This window comes from Triturus cristatus, chromosome 4_2, assembly GCF_964204655.1.
Source record: "Triturus cristatus chromosome 4_2, aTriCri1.1, whole genome shotgun sequence".
NCBI classification, from domain to species: Eukaryota; Metazoa; Chordata; class Amphibia; order Caudata; family Salamandridae; genus Triturus; species Triturus cristatus.
In genome coordinates this window covers 664,097,313-664,116,981 of record NC_140586.1, presented here as the reverse complement: position 1 = coordinate 664,116,981, position 19,669 = coordinate 664,097,313, and the positions used below count along the sequence as shown (strand labels likewise).

Here is a 19,669-nt window from a genome sequence, read left to right as displayed (position 1 = left end):
ACCAGCTTAGGGAATCTATGACATTATTTCACAGTAGGACTCGAAGAATAGTCATGAAGACATAGAAACCTGGTCTATGGTATTCAATAAAAAAATAGCTGGAAAAATTCTTAAATGGTCAGAAAGAAATAACAAAAGCCAAATGTATTGAAAGTAGAATCACCATCAAACAGTGACCGGGGTCAAGACTTAGATGAATCTGGAAAAATATTGACATCTTTACAACATAAGCATGCTTGAACTACCTTCATACCAGGCATCGTGATGTGAAATCTTTAAAAAGATGAAAAAGAGGATAATTGCATTATTTTACTAGCCTTTTAAGCAATATATTAGACACTGCACTGGTCACATCTTCTGGTAGATATTTAAGGAGAAGCCTCACAGACTACGTTGTGAGCAACTTTCGAAGGAAAGAGTGTTTTTTATTCCACGGGTAATTAATGATCACTGGTGAGAACTCAGATGATTAAAATTTGCGTGATTTCATTTGAGATGAGAGGAGTCGGTAAGACAAACATGCGACAACCGAGGCAGAAGTGGGCGGAGAGATACGGGGTTGGGGGGTTGCGAATTGTTCTCTATTTTTTTTTTAACCAAAGTAGAACATTGTAAGCTACCAGCGGAGCAAACATAACGCTGTCACTTACAAATGATTTGTTGAGCAGAAATCTACAAGAACATTTCAATATTCATTTTAGAGTTTGGAGTCGATGAGTGAGGAACAAACTTTCTTCTGTGTGAATTTGTGGGAAACATGGAGATGCCACCTCCCCGACAATGGAGAATGTATTCTTGCTCTGAAGGTCTTTATCACTGAGCGTGGAATTCCTTCTCCCCTTGGGTGGTTTCGTGCCTAATTCATAGTTACGAGCTCTGAGGGGTTCCCCTTCTAGAGTGGAGCGTGCTCATTCCAGCAGACCTAAGACATCAAATTCTAAGAATCTTTGGAGTCAATTTTACCCAAAACACTTGAAAAGGAGTCTGGCAGTGTGCTGCTCCTACTTTTCACAAATCATTGCTTAAATGTGCCTTTCACTAATGTTGCAAATATGTTATAACTAAAGGCTGCCCCTATCAGACTTTACCGGTGCGTATTCATGTGTAAGTGATCTGCATTATACCAACAAGGGCTACTTTCTTTACTTTATTTTACTTTCTGGGCTCCATTTTGAATTTTACTTTTCAGTACTCATTTTGGCAAAGTGTTTTCATAGTATCCTTTTCACTAAGAGTATTGTGCCCAATAGGTCCTCACTCCTCAGTCACTCCTATATAGTAGTTGGCTCTCACAGATAGGTCAGAAGAAAGCACTGGATAGCAAAGTACATGGAAATGTTATTTACCAGAACTAGACCACTCCAGCATCAATTGGGTTATCTTGCACTTTTAGCCAGCATGCTCACAATAAAATGCACCATTTACACAAGCATTGAGTGGTGGGGTCTTCTGGAGAACGCCAACTGTGTAACTGAAATATAGAGTATTGATGGAATAAGAATACCCAAGAAACGTTTTTTTCTGGTATGTAAAATGTAAATGTACTTGTATAGCGCACTGCCACCCCCAACGGGGGTATCCTGGCGCTTTTTACTCATACTGCTGTGGAACCCTTCCTGGCCTTTCCCTGTGAAATGTCCACTCCTGGGCACCCCCATGGTGAAGCCAGGCATCCCAGCGCTGCTGGGGCCGTTGTGGAGATTAAGCAAGCTATTGCCCAGAGTTGCAGCGTGGGACCCATGATTAGAATAGGCACCGAGGCGAGAATTAACAGGTCCGAGGAAATTGAATCCAAGACCCGCCGAGGCGGGGGATTGAACTCTGGTCCCAGGCCAGAACTCTGCATCAGGGTCTGCCGCTCTAACCATTGAGCCACACTTCTCCACTGTATAGTATTGTAGTGCACTTAAGGCACATTGCGTCAAGTCGGGAATAAAGAGTTGAAATGCCATATAAATGGTATCCCCAAATACAGTAGCAAAAGATTGCTTTTTTCATTATGTATACACTGTGATAAAATTTCATCTTCTGTATAAATGTGATGTACTAAAATGTGTATTCATGTTCAATGCTGACCGGAACCAATAAACACATTTAAAAAAAAGAAAACTGTGTAACTAAAATATGTTTATGTGAAGTTTTTTTTATTACATTTGATAATATTGTATTGCTCACATGCACGGATTTTCATTCATTTCTGAGCTATGTTGAGATTTAAGATAGGTTTCAAAATTTTGCTTTATACGATTTAAGCAAAGAGTAACAGACCAGCAAAATCTCCTAAATTTATCAAACAATTTCTGAAAAGCGTGTGTTAGATTCTGCAGCAAAACTATATGATCGATTTCTGTACAGGGCAGACTACCTGCAGCATGGCCATTTTTCTCGGCCATAACTGCTCACGCAGCAGCATTCTGCTATCTGCAGTGGTGTTTGAATTATAGCAGTCCATGTCCGTGTAACCTTTTACACAAATTACTTACCAAGGTTTCTTTTTTCACGAAAATTCATCAGTTTTACAGCTTCATGTAGCTGCTGTTGGGATTCTCTGGTCTAAAACAGAAATCGATAAACTTAGTTAATTTTCCTAAACTTAATTGTGTCATACTCCAATAAAAACATTAAAGGAGGGGAAAGAAGCACTTTAATTTTTATTTCTGTGAATTACGTTCACATTGATTGCTTTTAATTATTATTTCCGATGTGTTTAAATTTTAAAAGCAGATATAAATTTCATAGTGGGATAGCTATCAAAAAATGCCTTTTCCCTATTTTCGTGTCCCTACCCACTAAAACAGAGCATTGTGTACTTTTAAAACACGGGTCCAATCAGATACACCCGGTATCTGTGGCGGTAATCTGCCAAGCTCAAAATCACCCCTTCACATGTGCTGCAACTGCTAATGTGTTTTATATTTTTATTAGCTATGTACGGAAGGATATTATTCAATTAACATAACTTCAAAAGAAATCTCTGTTTATATAACATACTGAAACTCGACGATGACCAAAGAAGAGAAGGACAGTAGAAATTTGTAGCTATTGACAAACATAAAGGAACCATCAGCATTTCCAAGCCACTTTACCACTGATGTCTCTAACCATTTTAAATTATAAAAAGAAGTATAGTTTGGATAGATATTACTGGGATATCCACTTAGTCAAAGTTACGACAAAACCTAGCATGTGTTTTTCAGGTGGAACTGCTATTGCAACTTTCTATCAGTGGATTTCAGACCCAGCTTTTTGTCAACAGACAAGTAAAAACCTCACTTTTCCACTTCTTCCTGAATTAAGCTCTGGTTCTTAATATGAACCGACATTAAGTCATCTTGTCTTTCATTTGTTATCTCTACCATATTTTGTTTTTGGTATCTCATTGCTTAATTTTTTGTATAGTGCCCAAAGATAACTGTGGGGGAATTTGTTAGAAAAATAGACTTTTAAATAAAAGTGCTCTGTTTGCTTCTTTTATTATCATATGATCATGACAATAGCTCTCACGATACTCATGGTTTAGTTAAAAATGTGATTAAATAGAATTGACATAGTCATATCGCCTACTGTCGGAATGTAATTGTCTTTTACTTTTCATTTGGATAGTCATGAGACGGGGTAGTAGTTTAGGTTTGTGTGTTGAACCCTGATGTAAGAAATTCCCTTAAAGAGCTGTCACAGCTCTTTAAAAAGTTAAATTGTGAGACGCTTAAGGGCTAGTGACCTTATCTGCACTAAGTCGTGGCCGGTATGACTCGCGGGTGGGGTAGGCGGGGTAGCGGGAAGTGGGTCGCGCGGGGAGGGGAGCTCCTGGGGGATGGATGTTTAATTTAAAAAGTTAACTCACCGTTGCATTTGCCAGCCCGTCCCGCCTTGTCCGTCTAAACAGGAAGCAGCCACAGGCAGCCTCCCTCCCCTCTCCTAACCAATCACAATGCTGCAATGGCTGCGTTGTGATTGGCTGGGACACTGACCCCACAGGCGTCTATGGGGAGGCCATTTTCTCTATGTAGGCTGCATTTTATGTTTCTGCCTCTCGCACTGCGAGTAAGCAGTGGGGCGACGCTCCTCGGTTCACATGGAGGAGCCACCCCTGTCTGCTTTTAAAATCTCTCTAGACCCAACTCACAATGTGGGGCGCCCATATTTACAAGGACTAGTTTATTCCTCCCAAATGTGTACATTGTCTCTCTCCATGCAGGCTCACATTCCTCAAAAGGAAGCTGCGTTCAGCTGAGGGTTGACTTAGCAACACACACGCTGTGTTTTTTTTTTTATAAATATTTTTATTTTGAAGACTTCCCAAACCAGCATATTGATACAGTCAGATTCATGGTCTTCATTACAGTTACCACTTTTGAAAATGACTACATAAGCAATCCTTTCCTTCCCTCCCTGAGACATAGCAGCTTGTAATAGTCACGATGTTGTCGATAACCATAGGCAAGCAAAGGAATTGACAAGCATTATGCACAATGCAAATTGTATATGTGCATGCTACCCATTTGCAACCTTTATAGTAAAAGGGAAAATAAAAGCACTACAAATTAAAAAGGAAAGGAAAACAAAATACAACTATGAACAACTAAATTCCACTAGAGACCCATCTCAGTAATTACTTTACAAAGACAGAGCCAAGCGAGAGGGCACAGAGCAGCAAACCAGCACAACCAACCATATCGCTATCCATTACAGTACAAGAAACCAACTAGAGGACAAATTATATTTCTCTAGCGCCCCTCATCGTCGACTTCCTCAAGAGGGAGGAGTAGCTGGCTATTTCCATCCATCAAGACTGTGCAAAGTCCTGCTTCTTCAACCTACATTTGACATTTTTTCTCAGTATCGCTGTCTCACATTGTGCTCACTTGAGCAGTTTCTTCCGCTAACCCCATAGGCGAGGCTGATCTGGGGCTTTCCAACACATAGCAATTTGGCGCTTCATTAGTATTAGTGGCAAATCTATGAGTCTAGTTGTGACAGCATTCACCTTTGTGCTGGGACATGCCACTAAAGTTGTAACTACTATAGGCCTGGGCGTAGTTCGTGAAGTCTTGCTACACGAAACTCCGTGAAGTTACAAAAAACTCTGCGAAGTTCTGCGAGTGGCGGAGTGCAGTGCGAACTGCAGTTTGTGCTGGTATTCCTGCAGCTCGGGTAGAAATTCTACCCGAGTGGCAGCTTATGATCGCGAACTTAGCATTCACGATTGCGAGCGGGGAAAAAACTCAGCTGCACATCGCGAAGCTGAGCTTTCTGCACTCCGCGAGCTCCGTGGAGTGCAGAAAACTCCGCGAACGGAGCGAAGTTCACCGCCCAGGCCTACAATACTTCTATCTGTGGCTTCATTATTGAAATGTATCTCGTTATACCATTAAGGTGTGAGTACAGGACATTACCATACCAAGTGAATAAAGCCAACACCTTCAGCAATACACTGAGGGCATGCAGCATGTGCATGTGGAAAAATAAGATTATTTTTTGGGTTTAATAAACATGCTATGTAAATAATATCACCGAATGACTTTAAATCTGGCATTCCTGGGCCTGTATTACATATAGGGCACACTGTGCATGCTTACAATGAGTGCGCTCTCTCCAGGGCAGCCGCGCACTCACACTGCCTTTGGGGTAGTTCAGTGAAACACAGAGCATCTGCTTCAAAGATGCTCTGTGTGTTTGTGTGCAGGCAGTAACCCGTCTGCATTTTAAAGAGGGGTTAGAAATCATCCTGCAGGCTAGTGCAGTAAGGGACTGCGCCTGCCTGCAGGGTTATGTCTGGTGGGTCCATTGGTACACCTTTCCTCCCTCCACCTTTTTGTGGCACACTTTCAGGCTGCCTCTGAGCCTGCATTTGTTTACAGTGCTGGCGCAGAGGCAAAGTCATTTCTCCATTCGCATATTGCCATACAATTAAAAATGAGCAGGCGTAAAATTGAAGCAAAAAAAAAATGATAAGCATAGGACAATTACCTAAAGGACACATGGTGGAACACAAAAAAACCATGATAGGCACTAAAACAGATTCGTTTTACAAAGAGGTTAGATTAACAGAATTTGAAGAGTGGAGAAATGAAACTAGAGATGGGAGAAGGAAGGAACGGAATTAAAAATGGAACATGGGCACTAGGAAGAAAGACCGAGGTAAAGAAGGAAAAGGATAATGTGAAGGCTAATGAGAAGTAGGATCTTAAGCAGTGATTTGAGGAAGACATAAGGGAAACTGTAACAACAAGAAGATAGAGAGAGGCAGATAATTAGAGGTGAGTGCAGCTGGTACAATGAAGCAAGAGGGAAAAGAAAATGAGATACAAGTGGAGATAAGAGGAACATGGATTGAATAAGGTGACAGAAAACTGAAAAAAATAGGTGGAATGGAAACTTGAAGAGACAGATCTGAGAAATGAGAATAGTAGATAAAGAGAACGGAGAATGAAAAAGCATGACGGGAAACTTTAAGTATTTGAGCTGTGAGAATTAGAAATTTTGCTCTGGTGGGGAAAATGATACTAAGGTTTGACGAGGATTGGCCCATATAGATGGAGGTAAGAAAAGAACTAAGAGAAAGTGATGAGAGGAGGTGAGTGTATTGAGCGATGGAGCTGACTGGGCACCCTGGAGAGGTGGAAATGAAATGGGCACTGGGAACACTCATGCAGCTAGGGTCTGTGGCTCTTGTAGGAGGTACTTTACAATAATATTGCGATGGAAGCAGGCGTCAGCACTCATGCTATAATACGAGTTATACAAGCTTTAGTTTCTGAGATTGCCTACACATTTCCGCAGAGGTCGAATACAATTTAAACACCACACCTGTTGGCCAAAGCACAGAACCAGACTAGAATCCTGTCCATATCATTCAGTACTGGAGAGCAAGCTGTGTAAATAGTAGTATCAATCTATATGCTATTGGGCATTTCTCTGACACACTGACACAAACACAGTTCTAGCCACCACCCTGACAATCTCCAGTTGTCACTGTATCTCATCCTGCGGGTCCCTCTTTCCTGAGCTTGCATTTGTACTAATTTAGTGCCTGCTCGGGCTGCAGCAGGCGTTCTTCTCTGCTACGGAGCGCAGTTACAACTGCACAATCCATACAATTGACATTTGATAGCCAGGTGAATAAGTTCTGGTTCAGTCAACAAGTGGTGGCACCAGCTCAGCTGTGAAATGTGGAACATGAAGCTACTGCATTCCCTACAGGGAGTTTTAAGGCCCCAACAACCACCTAATGCCACCCAAGTGTAGGATTTCTCCTTCAATGAATGGTCAGCTTTACCGATTGGAGTGTAGTCTCAGCTTCCCCATAACATTCCAAACACCCTGTCAATTTTCAACCAGACTTTGTGATCAATCAGCTGTGTTCAATCTATCCATGGAACTTGTGCAGGTATTGTACCCATCAGCCAATCACATGCAAGCTGAACAGCTCATGCTTAACCCATGCGCTTGCAAACCTCTTGTGAAGGTAGTACTGTGTTGTCACCTAAGTCGACTCTGTTAAATACATCATTCAGTTGGCTGTCCACTCATGCTAAAATTCTTTCTTAGCAAGCTCCTTTATTTCTAGCCTGTGTAGGGGCTAGTAGGTTGCTTGCATTTTATAGGGTGGATGTCCAAGAAGGGAATGAAAAAAGCAGATCCAGTTATTTTAATGAAAAGTTGTATGGGTGTAATGGAAATTGGAAACTAACGGGCCAATGCAGATAAATGCATGAACGCGCATTCAGGATGCAAAAATATTGAGGACGTTTACAGCATAAGACCGTAGAAGGATATTGGCGGTATAATGTATGGAAACTATAATATGAGTACATTGTGCAGTAAGTAGAATCATGGCACGGTACACCTCACCGGTGACATCACAGCTGAAGCCATAGGTCTTGTTCTGGAGGCCACATCTCCACAATTGGAGAAAGTCCAGAGAGCAGCTGCTACAGTGGGGGATAGTTCTTACCACAGGTCCTGTGAGATGGGATCAAGAATCTATACATGTACAACCTGGGGGATGAGAAGTTGAGGATGTTATGGGGCATTTAAATCCCTGAAAAGAGACATTGTAGAAAACATTTCTGGGAAAACCAAGATATTATGGTTGGTGACCCAGGTCAAAATGGCGTAGGAGCCCAGTTAAAATAAATAAATGTGTGGAATATCATAATATAAATGGTGGTTTTGCAAGAACAAGACTAAATAATGAATGCGTAGCATAAGAATAACATAGAGCAAGCCAGGGTTAGGTTAAATTCATTCTTGTGACTGTAATTTAAGCATAAAGTTTAGTTTTCATTGAACGAGCTTGGCAGTCCTTTGTTTCTTTTTTATGTGTCGTTGGGATTGAAATGTATCCATGTGTGGAAAAGCAAAGACATGTTTGTACTAAAAGACTACTGTGTATTGTCTGTACAGCATTGCATCTTCTGCATCAGTCAGAGCAGGCCCGGTAAGTCATCCTATCGAAACAGCAAAGGCTGCCTACTTACTTAGCTTCTGTTCTCTTCTTCTTTCAGCTCCGATAGCTGCGGGCACTGGTCCCAATTTCTCCCTTTCAGATTTGGAAAGTTCTTCGTATTACAGTATGAGCCCCGGAGCAATGCGGAGGTCCTTACCTAGCACGTCCTCTACCAGGTAACTGACGCGACACTGCCTTTGATGTTATGCTAATTGCACCTATGGAAACATTATTTGTCAGAGCTGATGTAGCTTAGGAGTGTTTTGTTTTACATTGTGGAAGGATGCACTGGTGGTGGCAAGGAGGCAGTTGTGGAGTTGCATGAATCCTCTCCTTCTCCTTCACTGTTTTAAAGAGGCCCAATTAAACATCATACAACCTTGCTTTTAACCAGGCAGGTAACCTGTCCCTTGCAATGGATGTTTGTTAATGAAAGCGGTACCACTGGAGGCGGAGTATGGCTGCATCAAAGATGGCCGCTCTGTTATTGTGTCCTGTGGACCATTGCATTTCACGGGCATTGTCCTTGCTCACTGAGGACAATCACCATAAATAAATATTGAACATGCGTTTAATAATGGCCGCGCATATTATATTGTGACAACTATGGAATCCTCTCACGCATTGGCAACGTTGAACCTTCACCCCGCACCACTATATTTGAGTGATTGGGAATTGTGGCTTCTCAGCTGTATCAATCTATCTGACAGAAGAGAGGAGTATTTTCCCATGTCTGACTGGAAACACTGCTCGTTGGAGCCTCTGTACATGCTGTTGAGGCCAATAGTGAGTGCAGACTGGTGAGGAGGGGATGCAGGCGATCTGACAGGGTGTGGGGCCTCTGCATGGTAAGCCGGTGATGGCGAGATGTTCCAGAGCATGCATAGGGACAATGGGAGAGATGTACTCTAGGGCAATACAGAAAACAAAACTCAAACTGAACCTGCCAGTGGCAACATCAATCATCAGTAGTCATATTGGGGAACCAGTTGGTATTTACATTACTAAATGGGCAAATAAAAGCATTGCATTGCTGTTCACCTCCTAGGACATTTTCCCTTGAAACGGACAAGGGGACACTGCATCTTGCAGCGAGCAGAAGCTAGTACAGCCAGATGACACCATCCACCCCTTACACAGGACTAGTAGAATGGAAAACGCTTCACTAACATGACCCCTTGACAATTTACAACCAGACCACTGATAATTTATTCCTTAAAGATGAATGGCTAAAATAATTACGTACAAAGCAAAAAAGTACTCCACAATTTACATACCAAAAGATCTGACTTTGTGGGAAACGCATCTGCCAGGATCTGAATCCTTGAAACTGCAATGTGACTTTGTGAGCTTAGTGATCAGAAGTAGCTGTGAAAACACCTGTTTGGATACAGAAAGTATTCATTCTGGGCTTACTAATAAATGTGGTGTTGCTGTTCTCATTATAAAATCCCTCCCACATTAGATTTGTAAAACTTCAACTGACCCCAAAGGAAGATATATTTTCGCAACTCTGAAGAGCCTTGACTTGGTACTGGCGGTGGGATCGGACTCCCCTCATAATGCCTGTAAACACCTCTTCCTTTCTAGGATCTCAAGACTTCTGACATGGTTCAACCCCCAAGAGTGGATAAACAGGAGGTGACTGAAATCTAGTAGTTGCTGTTTCTTTGCAAATCAGACTTAATTGACCAATGTTATACCATAGACTTACTTCTTCAAGTACTATGGCTGCACATATGTTTTGAGATTCTTACATCCTGATGAGAGATATTTGTATGTCCAGTCCACAGGGCATGGCATTAGACATTGACTCTTTGTGTCCAGTTGATGTGCAGTATGCCATCCTCTCATTTACACCAATGCTGTATGCGACACAAAGAAGCAGAATATATCGGATCCCTGCTGTGAATTTCTAACAAGACCGTAAACTCAAAAATAACAAAAGATGGAAAAGACCCCTCAGAGTATGGCAGAAATCACCCATATCTTCAATAAAGATTGACATTAAGATCCTAGCTAAAATCTTACAATCCAATCTACTCAGAAGGTTACAGGCGGTACAAAATGCCGCCGCTAGACTAGTTTTGGATGTTCCCAAATACCATTCCATTAGATCAGGGATTCAGGAATTGCACTGGCTCCCGGTTGGTCAGCGTGTTAAATTTAAGGCTCTCTGCATTGCACATAAGGCACTGCACCGAGAAGGACCACAATTTCTGTGGGATTCCTTTAGTTGGTATACACCAAATAGACCACTACGCTCTGCCAATGCCTACCTGATGCCCACCTCCAGATTTAAAAGGAACCACTGGGGGAGGGGGGAGGAGTTTCAGCTACAATACTATCAAGGAATGGAACTCCCTTCCTCTTAATCTTAGGAGGACTTCCTCCTTGCTTGACTTTAGGAAGCTACTCAAGACATGGCTTTTCAGAAACTAGTTTGCCCTGACACAGTATTGGAAGACCGGAAGCGCCTAGACACCCACGGGTATTAGTGCGCTATATATATTGTTATAACATAACATATGACTGGCAAGTGGGTTTTGCAGATCCACATACAGGGACTTTTGCATCTACACTGGCAAACTCGGACTAACCAGTCAAGGTTATTGCTCCTTACTATGACACGGAGAAGGCTTTTGACTGCATTGACTGTCCCTACTTCTTTTTCACCATTGAAAGAGTGTGACTTGGCCAAGACTTCATATCAAAAGTAAAATGGGTAATTGACACCCCCACTGCTCAAGATAATTGGAGATTGTTTCTGTCACAACCATCTGCAGTGAGAATTTGGACATGACTAAGCTGTCTATTGTTCTCCCTTGTGTTCCTCCTGACGTTACGACCTCTTTCAGTAATAATACGAACCTCCAATTACATTATGGTACACAACTCTCTATAGGCCACATGAAAACTTTTCCATATGCAGATTATATACTCGTCTCCCTTACTGTGACTCCCTTACTGGTACAGATGTCGATAATTCACTTCTTTCTCCTTATTTTCTGGATATAAAATCACTGGGACAAATGCGAAATACTGCCTATGACATGTTACACTACCAAAGTCTGCTTCTGTGGATATGACATGGGTCCTGGAAGACCTAAAATAAGTACGAGTGCTGATAAACAGAGGATGATAGAACACAAATCTGAACCCTTTGATAATATGAATGCATAATGACTACGATGGACGCAACTGAGTCCATCCATGTAGGGGAGGATGCAGATAGATAAAATGACAGTAGCAACTACGTTCAGTGGCTTGTTCAGAATGTTGTCCGTATTAACACACAAATCCTCCCTGACACGGACTGACAGGTACATAAAAGCATCTATATTGGAAGAGACTGAAACAGTTCAAACCGCATACTACACTGCATCTGGTTGGCTATGACTCCCTCACACACACTGCTATTTGTCAGCGCACCAACTTTCACAAATTAACCACCATATGCACCGGCAGCATCAGAAAGCAATGTGCTGAACAGTATACAGGACATCTACAAAGTATGTGCCTGCAGGTCACTGCCAAAGACTCTAGATAATTGTGTGGTTGGAGTCATGTTGGAAAACTGGAATGATGTACAAAAAAAACCTAAAGGTTAACTTTCTCCTGTAGCTGCCATATTGCTTGATGAGTAGGTCCTTCCTCTGTCTTATTACAGGAATGTCCAATATGAATCAGGATTTGAGGGGGGTATCATCAGGATTCTACACTGTTACAGAACACTTATTTTCAAAACCAGCTGAGTCAACCATTAAAATGTTCTGGCAGGATTCATTGGGTCGAGAGTGTACAGAAGAGGACTGGCTCACATTACTCAACATTGAAAAGGCATGACTGAAGTTCCAATACTTCAACATCGTATAGAGTTGGTACTGAGCCCCACAAAAAATGTGTAATGCAAGCCTCCTGACTCATTCAAAATGCTGGTGTTGTAAACAACTGAGATGCAACTTATTTATACGCCTTCTATGTGGCACTCTCCTAAGCTGGACCAATACTGGTCTGACAAATTGGCTTTGATGTCAAACTCCTATGACGCCCCAATTCTCCCATCTGCTCTCTTAGGCCTTAATCAGGACACAATTGATATAATAGGGCTGACCAATCACTAAATTAGATGGATAGCAATATCAGTAGCTGTAGCCACGTTTTTCATACTAGCACATGTGAATGGCAACTATACCCACACAAGAAGAATGGTTAACTGAACTGCTACATGGTGCCTCTTGGGAACATGTCATTTACATAATTAACATTTGGTTAAAAACTTTGGTTTCAATATGGAGATAGTTTATAGGCAAATAGATATACACGAGTGTGGGCGAGTACCCAATGAAAGACATCTTGTGAATCCTATATCTCAATATCTCACAAGATTTAATCCATCCAAATTTGGTCAGTTTTGAGCCATGGCTCTTAAGTTGACATGAATGACTATGAAATTGCATACAGTTGAACACATTTTTACTGCATGATTTTGTCTAAGGTCATTAGAACTAATATTGCTTTTCCTAAACAAAACTTTGTTAATCGATGAGTGTTTCTTACAATAGGCATATTTGGCCCACTTGATTTTCTCAAAGATGTTGTTATTTAATATTACCTTATATACATAGGTCCATGGTTAACTTTCACCTCTGAATATTCTTTCCAATACATACCTTTCCCGCCCCTCCTTGTTTTGAATTATAGATGTTATAGTCACTATTTAACAAAAAAGCACCTAGATACCCTCATGGGTGACAAGCAGCGCTCTACAAATCCACCTTATATTACATTACAACTTTATGCATGTTATCTTCGCCATTCTAAAGGTATGCATAACGCAAATCTGTATACATGGACTTATCCTCTTATTGTTCTTTTATGAGATGTGTCACAACAACTATAGTAGTGTACCCCTTTCTCATGAAGAATGTATTACAAAAAAAAAAAAGAAACCTGTGCCTCTGAAATGTCCTCTTAGTTATGCCCTACCCAACGGCTTACAAAACAAAGTGTCAACTTTGTGTGTTGAAAATTAATCCTTCTGTATTTATTCAGGCAAAAAGGGATTCAAAAGACATGTCAGCAGACTCCACAGCAGACTCCACAGCCTAACCAACATTTCACCCGCTTCCAGAAACTTCCTCAAGATGATTGGCCAATGACCTGCGTACGTTTTATGTAAACATGATAGATTCATTGGATACAGATGTGACAATTATATCCAATGTATTTCAAAGGCAGACTGATAATCTGCTGCTCACACTTTCCACACAAATATCACCACATTAAATGTACATTTCATTAATCCTCCAAATATGTTCTAATTGATGACGGTCACACTCAAAATTCACTCGGAATTAACAGTAGCTGGAGTCACATGTCCTACTTTTAGCCTCATGCAATCACAAAATGTAACATCTTCTCTCCACATCAAGTGCTTTCTTTTGCAAAGAAGGAGGGAGAATTATCCCAGTATGCAGTGTCTTTCTACATATTGTGATGTTCCTAGGCATAACCACCAATATTCAAGATGTGTTCAGTATTCTCACTGTCTTTCAGTGGAGTATCTTCTGATTGTTTTCCTAATGCTTTGCTGTCAAGGTTTCACCAGAGCCTGATCATCTAAACATTATCAAGTTCCAGCCACTGACAGCATACTTAGTTTCTTTTTTGTCAGCTGTCAGGAACCTTGATATTTCTCACATTTGATGTGGTGTTTGCTACTGGAACTCGTTCTTGCTATTTTGATCCTCTATTTCTTCTTTGTTTCTTAAAGCTACACAGACATACACACACACACACCACCCCCACTCCCCCTTTCTCTCTCTCTCTCTCTCTCTGATGACTTATTTGATCTCTTTTCCTAAACAATCCCTTTTGTCTTTACACTGTGTGGGTTGGGAACAATCCTTTCTAAATGCTACTGACTATGATGCACAGAATTAGCGATTTCAGATGAAGATGAGGATTGTGCCAACCTCTGCTGTTAGATCATACATTGTAAACGTTTATGTAATGAGTGGGCATAGGTCCAAACTCCCTGGTTCCATGGCAGATTTTCAGAATAACCATACATTATGACTTATATTTTGATTAGTTGGATGCAAATCTTAATATGGCTATTAAGAGAAACTGGCATAGATCTGACCTAGATTAGTGACCCCGGTCAAGCCCCAGACAGTTTCCCTGTTTAGGATTGTACTACTGAATATCAACCTCCAGAATATCGTGGAACAATTATATCGATGGGCCAAAATATCAAAGGGATAAGTGCATATAAGGGAATATATATTTACTATTCCTTACTCTACATGAACGTACCTTTACACTGCATAGGTGTGTGTATATATATATATATATTTTTTTTTTCTCAGCCCCCTCTACACAAATCCTCTCGAGACTTTCAGGATAGGAGCGGACCGGAGCTGAAAAGTTTAGAAAATTTCACAAAGATTCGTCAACGGGCGCCAAAGTTATTCCAAATAGAATGTTGCGGATTTCCTATGGAAAATAGGTCCTAACTATAACTACCTACTGGCAACCGCCAGTAGGAGATATATATATATATATATATATATATATATATATATATATATATATATATATATATATATATATATATATATATATATATCCAAATACTTCGTTGTAGTGCAATGAAAAACAACAACGCTTCACGGCTCCCAATAACTTCAAGGCAGAGTTTATTCAGCAAACAACTCTACGCGTTTCGGAAACAAACTTTTCCTTGTTCCCGAAAAGTTTGTTTCCGAAACGCGTAGAGTTGTTTGCTGAATAAACTCTGACTTGAAGTTATTGGGAGCCGTGAAGCGTTGTTGTTTTTCATTGCACTACAACGAAGTGTTTGGATTATGGGGTTTCGCTAACCCGTCACGGCCCGCCGTCGTTAAGTGGCTCGAGCTGAAGCGATTCTGTGGCTTGTGGATATATATATATATATATATATATATATATATATATATATATATATATATATATATATATATATATATATATATATATATATATATATATATATATATATATAAAAAAATTTAGACTTACTTACCTGTTAATATTTTTGATATACATGTAGCACACCTTGTATCAGGCCCTTTCCATTGCCTGATGACATAACCAGGAAGGGCCAGTATTCAGTTGTGCTTCATTTAGTGGAAAGGTGCCCCCACCTCATACATTAGTCACTGCAATTGGGCCACTGGAGCAACAGGGATTTATGAACTAAGTTGGCTAAAAGGTCGCCATGCCACTCTTCTGAGCTACACGAAGTGTGGCTCAATGGTTAGAGCGGCAGACCCTGATTCAGAGGTCTGGCCCGGACCAGGGTTCAATTCCCGCTTCGGCGGGTCTTGGGCTCAATTTCCCCGGACCTGATAATTCTAGCCTTGGTGCCTATTCTAATCATGGGTCACACTCTGCAACTCTGGGCAATAGCTTGCTTAATCTCCACAACGGCCCCAACAGCGCTAGGATGCCTAGCTTCACCTTGGGGGTGCCCAGGAGTGGGCACTTCACAGGGAAAGGCCAGGAAGGGTTCCACAGCGGTATGTGCACAGCGCCTGAGAGACCCTTTCGGGGGTGTGCAGAGCGCTATATAAATGCACTACATTTACATTTACACGACGGTCTGATGCTTTCTTGGATGTTTTTGAGTTTTCAAGTGCTGTGAGGAAATGGAATCCAAGGTCCCTGGTCCCTTGCCCTGCTACACTTGGGATATGCGTGATACTTACCAGCAGGGCCTCCTTCTGTAACAGGACAGTGTAGGCCCTAAAATACAGTAATCTTGTATGAAAAATCACAATTAAGGTGACACTACTGAGGAGTGCATGGCACTAGGGAGGGGAAAGTCTAGGTTTCTTAGAACATTAGGGCTTGCACATTTATACTAAATAATGCACACAATACTCCATAGCTTAAAAACCCGTACTTGAGAGCATTGCTGTGAGTCACGTGCCTTTCCCTGAAGCTCTGACCTCAGCAAGTAAGGTTCTTCGTAAATTCCTTTCAAGCAAAGAATATAACACCTAGAAATGAACTACACAAGTAATGGAAAGGCTGTGAGTGTAATATGTGAAATGGTTTACAAAATAATGCTGATAATTGTAAAATGCAAGCCTTGACTTAAGGACCCCTCGGAGATAAGAGCTAAAGTGTCATGAATAGGCTCTGCAATGAGGACCCTTCGAGGTAGGTGGGAAGCGGTGCTGGAGACAATAAGGATTCGCACATTTGGACTCACAGCAAGAAGATAGTGCAGTTCCGTCTGCTCGGGTGAGGGCACTCCTCCGTCCACGGCAAAAAACAAGAGTCAACCATGTGCCAAAGGAGAGTGCCAAAGGAGAGTAGACTGGGCCCAGATGGGACCATGAGGGAAGTTTGCCCTAGAGGTGAGACTTTAATGGGAAGACCCAATATATTATGGTGAAAGAGGCTGCTGGAGATAACGACACAGGAATGCAAGGCAATCTCATCCATCTAGGCAAAGGAAAACCATGGTTTACTAAAGACAGCTAAAAGTGGTTAACAGAGGTCCTAAAAAGTGAGGACAAACTCCCTCTGGGGATATGGTGGAACTTCCTTGAGAAGCTCATGGAACGAATGTAGCACAGAGACACCGGGGATATAAAACAAGCATCAAAGGAAAAATTCTGGAGGTGCACTAGTGTTTCACCCAGAAGTGCCCTAGGTTAACAGCTATGGACCAAAACTAATTTGGGGCATATTGCATGAGGGGCCAAGCAAGTGGAAGCTCTACTTCAGCCTTCACATTCACAATGTTTTAAAGGGTTATAGACATACCACACCAGTGATAATACACACCAGTGTCCAAAGATAACCTTAAAGGCATACAGAAGGAAATGCGGCAAGAATAGAAGGAAGATCTTTGCTTCAATTAGCGCAGATGTTGAGCCGTTGGGGCAACAAGTTCAAACATTTGAAGAGACAACTGACAACCAAGCCCATAAAGTAATAAGCTGTCTAAAGACTTCACACAGATGACAAACCAGAAAATACTCTTCATGACCAATGCAAAGACCTGGAAAACGGAGCACGGAGAGGTAATATCAGGACGCTTAATGTGAGAGAAGACGCCGAAGAATTTGATATATTGTAAAACATTAAACTACTTTTTGCCCAAACCCTGGGATTGAAAAAAGGCAATTCTGTTGGTATAGAGCAGGCCGACTCACTAAGTGGGAAAGGGACATATTGGTAACATTATCATCATACCTATAGAAAGAACAAATGCTGTGAGAGAAAAAGAAAGCCTAATAGTAATTAATGGGAATAAAATAATTATTCTGCAGGATCTGTCCTATGCCACGTTTATGAAGAGGAAAATAATCTGCTCCTTGACAGACAGCTTAAATTGGATTCAGTTAGACCTTATTTCGAAAGGGGAGAGGGAGAGTCCTAATGTCACAGGTGCTCATTAAGGCTTTGCTTTACTGAACACTGTGCCACCATAAGGGATGAAGAGCCAAACAGAGCATGAACCAGGGAAGAAGACCATGAAACACCATTGAATGGCCATATCGCTGTCAAAGGACTCGACAGATGCAGAACGAATCTCCTGAAGGCAGGGAGGAACTGTGATGATTGAGACCTAAGGGGGTAAACAAAAAACATAAAGGAAACCTATGATCTGAAGGTTGCATAGACTGCTGTAAACATTCACTCGATACATGAACCTCTTTAAATATTATTTATTTATTAGTCAAAGTCATCATTCTGACCCATATACAGATGCAGCGATGCACATAGCCTAGGCAGCACTATTAACAAGGCACTGGTACTTGAGCGAGATGAATGACCCCCGCCCCCGTATACTCCTACATCTATTCTGTGGAACGAGCACGTGGCTGTGGCAGGTTCCCTTGCCTCCCTGGCAAAAACAAGTAGAGAGTTTGTGTGGTCAGAACTAGACAATGACCTAAAGCAAACTGAACTGGAACACAAATGTACAAGCTTGAAAAAGTCACCGAGTTGATTGACCTGCATCACAGGTCAACTCTGCACAATACTGATAAGTAGTTCGGAGAGGGCACTGTGACCATTAAAACGTAAGCTGTATGAAACAGGGACCAAGGCACAATCCTTGGTAGCCAGAACCTTGGAAGCCAAAGAAAATAGATCATACATCTTGGGGTAGAAATGTAACCGCAGCACAATGAAAAACAATGAAAAAGATAAGGCTGTCATATTTTGGGTGTATTACAAAGCCCTCGACATGAGGGCAACAAATCTAAAACAGCGAAAAATAATTTCTGAAAGATATTCACGTCCGTCAAGTTTCAGAAGCACAGAGACAGAAACACTGTCAGCTTCTTTATGTGATGCTATAATATTGGCCACATAAAATACATTTTTGGCTTGCCTGGGAATTTTTTTAAAAAAGTCTTTGCCCCACAGATTGTGTCATTGTTAACAAACGTAGAGGAGATACGCCTGAAAACGACAGGGACAAACCTGTGAAGCACCCTTTGGATTGTGGGGCTTACAGATCATTTGACCTTTTAAATCTAGGTAATAAGCTATACTTGAAAGATTTTGCCAGCAGGTTTAATGAGTTTTTCCAAAATGTGATCCATAAAGAGCAATCAGGATTCATCGAGGATCGAAAAACGTTTGATCAAAATAGGAGACTATATATCTTGTTCAAAATTCACAGGGAAAAGTGTAAATATAATGTTGTTTTCTTTAGGACATTGAACAGGGTGAGTTAATCCTGTATGGGGAATTAATGTTGAAGTTTAGATTGGGGAATGGCTTTTTTTTAAATGGTTATACCTTCATACCAACCACCCCAAGATAGGTTCTTGGTGAATGTCATACACTCTGAATAGTTTGAGATGGATTAGTTCATACCTGTGTTACACCCCAGTTCAAATTACATATTATTTATCGGAGCCTATAGGGTACACACATCGTCTTGTATTTGATCGTTTCTTTTCCTCGCTGCCTATCCATCAGTTTTGCGGATGATGTGTGATATCGCATACTGTACTATATGCCATAACTGCTCGAAAGATCTATATAATGTACAGTATATAAAATCTGAAAATGTCAATAAAAATATGTTACAAAAAAAAAAAAAGGTGACAAGCCAGGGAGGCACATGGTCGTCCATTATGGTTGCGCTAGCTATGAAAGCACTAGGCACTAAGACAAGAGCCGAGACACAGTTCACAC

The 19,669-nt window shown here is 41.2% G+C and overlaps 1 protein-coding gene across 11 annotated transcripts in view; it reads left to right on the top strand.

Annotated features, from left to right (window-relative positions):
* The window catches only part of NFIA (nuclear factor I A), a 775,047-nt gene that overhangs the window by 607,076 nt on the left and 148,302 nt on the right, over window positions 1-19,669 (top strand). For all 11 annotated transcript variants that reach the window (XM_085602454.1, XM_085602465.1, XM_085602464.1 and 8 more), the window contains exon 5: window positions 8,511-8,628. In XM_085602454.1, the coding sequence (XP_085458580.1) occupies window positions 8,511-8,628 (118 nt within the window). The remainder of the gene's footprint in view (window positions 1-8,510; window positions 8,629-19,669) is intronic.